General features: G+C 34.6%; 1 protein-coding gene across 1 annotated transcript; it reads left to right on the top strand.

Annotated features, from left to right (window-relative positions):
- The first annotated feature begins 457 nt into the window (after positions 1 to 457).
- Positions 458 to 3369, top strand: LOC127121840 (myosin-8). Its single transcript, XM_051052275.1, has 8 exons — positions 458 to 464; positions 1917 to 2017; positions 2092 to 2193; positions 2272 to 2309; positions 2478 to 2604; positions 2695 to 2865; positions 2960 to 3091; positions 3184 to 3369. Exons 1-8 carry the CDS (start codon positions 458 to 460, stop codon positions 3367 to 3369), a joined length of 864 nt encoding a protein of 287 aa, XP_050908232.1.
- The last annotated feature ends 2647 nt before the right edge of the window (positions 3370 to 6016 follow it).

Here is a 6016-nt window from a genome sequence, read left to right as displayed (position 1 = left end):
TGAAAAAATTGATTAGAAAATATTAATGCAAAATATATTACCTCTTAGTTGGACCATGTAACCGAGGTTAATATTAATTAAACAATTGAAAAAAAAAACATAAATTGAAGTAATAGAGATTAGAAGCGAACTTCTTTGTAGTTATATTCCTTCGACACACATACACTATAAAAAAAATTGTCTGTAGCCATGTGATATTCACGTCACAATGTGAAATATCACTTCACAACACGTTTTTAGCGATGTGAACTTTCACTCGGCAGGAGCACGGGTGGCAACTTTGTTGCCACGTGAAATATCACTTCACAACATGTTTTTAGCGACGTGAACTTTCACTCGGCAGGAGCACGGGTGGCAACTTTGTTGCCACGTGAAAATCACGTCGCAACTTTCTCACGTGAAAATCACTTCACAACATGTTTTTCAGCTTTATCTACTATAATCCAGTGTAGCAGAGATGACAGGTAAGGTGACAGTAACTTGCGACATGATTTTCACGTTGCAAAGTTGTGAAGTGAAAATCACTTCACAAATTTTATCTGTTATAGTCAAAAAAGTAGGGAAGGCGACAGTGACTTGCGATGTGTTTTTCACGTGGCAAAGTTGTGAAGTGAATATCACTTCACAAATTTGTGAAATAAATATCACTTCACAAATTTGTGAAGTGAAAATCACGTCACAACTTTATTATTTTTTTTAAATAAAACACTATAATTATTGTTTTATGTTTTAATATATACTAAAATTAATAATAAAATTTTTAAATATAAATAAATACAAAATAAATAATTTTTTGTTTTTTTTTGTTTTTTAAATATAAACACTACGCCAAAAACTGGAATAGACAGCGCACCTTAGAGGGCGCTTTATTACAAAAGCGCACTCTAAAGTGAAGCGAAAAAATAAGGAGCGAACAACTGGAATAAACAGCGCACTTTAGAGGGCGCTTTTGTAATAAAGCGCCCTCTAAGGTGAAGTGAAAAAATAAGGAGGAGATAGAGGGACAACAATACAGGGCGCTTTTTAGAAAGCGCCCTCTAAGGTTACCCTTAGAGGGCGCTTTTAAAAAAGCGCTCTATAAGTCCATGTGCATTTCCAGTTTATAAAGCGCTTTTGGAAAGCCTTAGAGAGCGCTTTCATAAGCGCCCTCTTAGGCCCCCTTTAGAGGGCGCTTTTTTTCCACAAGCGCCCTCTAAGGTCCCCTTTAGTAAACATTAAAATTATAACATACTGCGCGTTTTGTTATTTCACTCTCTGTTATTTTCGTTCTTTTTCACGTTAGGGTTCTCACTGCTACGATTTTCGCTACTTCTAAGGCGTTCTCCTTCCACCTCTGTTAGATCTACGACGTTTCCTCCTTCTATTAATTTGTTGTTAGCTGTTCGATTTTGACACCATAGGTATTTTTCTAATCTTCATATTACTTGGTTTCTCTTCTGACGTTCGCTATTGTTCATTTTTGGTTTCATTTTTCTTGGTTCATACATTTATTGAGTATTCTCAACAATAATTATTGTGTTGCAATGCTAGCAATGGAGACTAGGCATTATGGGTTAAATTTCACCAACTGTTCCATTTGTTTCTCGATGTAGAAAAAGGAGGCAGCAATATCTAAAACACCTTCTACCAATCAAAGGTACACTATGCAGCTTATGAGTGTATTTATTCTAGCATACATAGCGTAGCTAGTAACTTAAGAAGTTTAGGTATGGATGTTATTTGATAGAGTAAATTAGAGTCGACTATTCTTCTGTTAGCTTTCAGTTAGACCATTATACAATTCTACATATATATTTTCTAGTCAATGTTTATCTTTTGTAAAAACTATATGATGAATTTTCAGTTAGACCATTATACAATTCTACATATATATTCTCTATTTACATTTTTCGTATCTATTTACTTTTGAACCACAGTTATTGTTCTAACAGTAACTAACTTTACATCGGCCCTGTTCAGCTTCGAGCAATTTTGTATCAATTTGACAAATGAGAAGTTACAGCAGCATTTCAACCAGGTTTGATTTTTGTACTATCTCCTGGTAAACAATTTCTATAGACTCAAATAACACTTCATTATTTCATTATGCAGCATGTCTTCAAAATGGAGCAAGAGGAATATACAAAGGAAGAAATTGATTGGAGTTATATAGAGTTTGTTGATAATCAAGATGTTCTCGATCTTATTGAGAAGGTGCAACTCACCCTTGCATTTTTGTCATTTTAGAAAAGTTCTATCAGTTTGTCATCTCATTCTTGTTTATAACTTCAGAAACCTGGCGGCGTTATTGCTCTTCTGGACGAGGCCTGGTATGTATTAAATGACAATAGTTCAAATATTTGTATTATAGTTAATGGTTTGTTTATGTAATTTTACATAATGTAAAGTGGCGTTAGCGCATGCAAATATATATACTTTGAGCAATAACTATGTTTTATAGTCATTCTTTTATATATTGTCCTGCTTATTCTTTGTAGTATGTTTCCAAGATCAACGCACGAAACATTTGCTGAAAAGCTATATCAAACACTTAAGGACAATAAGCGATTCAGCAAATCGAAGTTGTCACGAACTGACTTCACCATCAATCACTATGCTGGTGATGTGAGTAAAATACATTTTGGTCTACGCAGTTATATCAACCATGAAATAAAAAGTTAAAAGCTTAGTATATATGTCGAACTTTGATTTCAGGTCACGTATCAAACTGATCTTTTCCTTGATAAAAACAAAGACTACGTTGTTCCGGAACACGCTGCGCTGCTCTGTGCTTCCAAGTGCTCCTTTGTTTCAGGACTTTTCCCACCTTTACACGAGGAAAGTACTAAATCAACAAAGTTTTCTTCTATAGCCACTCAGTTTAAGGTCGGTTTTCTTTAAACATGCATATGCTTGAAAATTATAAGTCTTTTGTATATAATTATTGATCATTGTTATTCTTATTGCTTATGGAATGAAGCAACAACTGCAATCTTTGCTTGAAACATTGAGTGCGACTGAGCCACACTACATTCGTTGTGTAAAGGCAAATAATCTTCTTAAGCCGGGGATATTTGAGAACAACGATGTGTTACAGCAGCTTCGATGTGGGGTGAGTTCAACCCCCATATTAGCCTTGTTCTTTATTATGACATGAATATTTTTGTTTCAAGTTACTTCAAACTCTGTGGATGCCTTTTACAGGGTGTAATGGAGGCAATTAGGATAAGTTGCGCTGGATATCCAACTCGAAAGAACTTTGATGAATTTGTTCAGCGGTTTAGTATAATGGAACCTAAGGTTCTAAAATCATGGTATTTACTTCTCCTTTTTTCCGTGTTTTCTTTTTCTGATCATACAGATGAATGTGATTGTACTGAACATAATTAACCACCTAGATTGTTGTCACGAAATTTTTCCGGTTTTAGATGTTCAAATAACACAACTATATCTGAAATAACTAATAATAAATATATATCTGCAGTCCTGATGAGATGACGGCTTGCAAGAGACTTCTAGATAAAGCAAACCTTAAAGATTATCAGGTAGTAGTTCTTATCTTAATCTCAGTTATAGCATTTTTATTTGCTCGCAGGTTACATTGAATCATAGATGATGATGCTAAAAAAATTCGAACACGCTATGTATGATAATATGGATTGGAATAAAATGCTGTTTGGGTTTCTTTGCAGATAGGAAAGACAAAAGTTTTCCTGAGAGCAGGTCAAATGGCAGAACTAGATGCATGTCGTGCCGAGGTCCTAGGAAGATCCGCAATCGTTATTCAGAAAAAAGCTCGCACATATATTTGTGAGAAACAGTACAAGTTATTGCGATTTTCTGCCATAGAACTACAAAGGGCTATTAAAGGTATCAATTATTCGAATCCTTTTTGATACTATGTATGAATAATCTTGTTATCCATTTTCTAAGTCATTTAGTTTTACGTATCCTATGAACTTAACATAGGACAACTTGCAAGACGTCGGTATGAATGCATGAGAAGGGAGGCCGCATCTTTGATAATCCAGAAACAAATCCGCATGTATCTTTCGAGAAGTGCTTATAAAACTACATATTCCAAAGCTGTTTGTATTCAAACCGGCATGCGAGGAATGGCTGCTAGAAATGAACTTCGATTCAGGAAGCGGACCCTAAGAAGACTGCGGCTAGCAAAAAAAACATACATCTCAGAGATGCTTTTGCTACTTAGTTTTATTTCTTTTTAAGTTATGAATTGGTTGTATATTTAGAATCTTTAGAAGTTAAACGATTATATATCAGTGGATTGTTGTATATGTATGGATTGTTGTATATAAGGCTTGTTGAATGCAATGTGTGAAAAAGGGCTTCAAATTATACAGTTTTAGGTGTACTGCTTCAATATACAGGTTGTCTAAAATAAATAAAAAAATATAGCGCTTTTTAAAAAAAAAATTTAAATAACCACCCACTTTAGAGGGCGCTTTCCAAAATAAGCGCCCTCTAAACCCTTTAAATTTCCACTTTAGAGGGCGCTTTCCAGTAAAAGCGCCCTCTAAACCCTTAAAAGTTTCCACTTTAGAGGGCGCTTTCTTTAAAAAGCGCCCTCTAAAGTGACCCTTAAAGGGCTTAAAGAGTCACTTTAGAGAGCGCTTTCACCAGGAAAAAAAAGCGCTGTCTTTACCTATGCCAGCGCCAGATTAGAGGGCGCTTTAAAACGCTGTTATAGGCCAAAAAAAGCGCCCTCTTTTCCCTTATTTGGCGTAGTGAAAATAATAATAATTTTTTTAAATAATAAGTTTATAATATACTAAAATGAATAATTAATATCTTACAAAAATTAAAATTTAAAATTTAAAATTTAAAATTTAAATAATATAAATCCTATGGATCATCGGGATCAAGAAACTCGTCAAGGTGAAGATTATCGTCATCCATCTGTTCTTGACCATCAACTCATTCATTTCCACCAAACGCTTGATTATCGCTCCTTTGTGATTGCATAAATTCCCGCATCATCTTCTCCATATCAGCTTGCCTCTTCGTCATTGCCTCTATTTGACGTTGTTGCACCTTCATTTGGGTCTTTAGTGCCGCCTCACGTTGCGCAGACTCGCGTCTTGCCTCTGTTAGCACCAATTGCCTTACTATTTCTAGCCTTTCAGGTGTCAATTGTGGTGGATGTGACGTTCATTCTCCATCTCTAACTCTTTGAAATAAAGTTTTATCCCCTTTTCTAAGGTTGTCGGTCAAAGATCCAGCACCAAAAAAACACCTATTAGATCCCTTTCCGCCATTTACTAAACCCCAAATATAAAAATCCACATGCGGATTAAGCGGCTCGGAACCTCTCGGAGTATATTGAGGATTTTCAACCAAAAATTGTGTGAGCAATGTTTGATAATCCTCCTACACATACAATAAAAAATTTAAGTTAAATATGTATAGTTTAAACAACTTAAATTAAATTATAAATGAAATATAGCCACGTGATTTTCATGCCACAATATTTCAGTTGCCACGTGAAAATCATGCCACAAAGTTGTCATTAAAAAATATATATATAAACAATTAAAATAACTTACCAAAGCTTTTTTGGTACGTTCGTCAACAAATTCCCCCGATTTTTTTGTCCGGGTCTTTATAACCAGCTCATTCATTAGCGGAGGTCTCCCAAAACTCTTACCCTAAATAATAAAATAAACTTTAATTAAAAATATATACTAAGTCAAAATATAACTTAAAAAAGTAGTAATAATTACGATGCGTCGAGCATGTTCGACAACACTTATACTTCCAACTACATTAAGGCAACCCCCTTTTTTCTGATGCCCTCATTTTCTTTGCTTTTTCGTATCTTTCCTTAAAATCAGTTGTATCCCAATAGATAAGAAGTTTATCAAATACTTCTTTCCTTATCCAGTTGGAACGAATATTTTCTCTTTTCCAACGCTTTCTAGCACGTCGTAGCATGTTAGAAAGTCGAAGTGATGTTCAGTCATAATAATTTTTTTAACCACTTTCTCGTTCATTTTTTCCCACGTACACTTTTCAT

The sequence above is a fragment of the Lathyrus oleraceus genome, chromosome 2 (assembly GCF_024323335.1).
Source record: "Lathyrus oleraceus cultivar Zhongwan6 chromosome 2, CAAS_Psat_ZW6_1.0, whole genome shotgun sequence".
Classification (NCBI taxonomy): Eukaryota; Viridiplantae; Streptophyta; class Magnoliopsida; order Fabales; family Fabaceae; genus Lathyrus; species Lathyrus oleraceus.
Note: the sequence above shows the minus strand (reverse complement) of the source record. Positions and strands in the feature narration are given on the sequence as shown.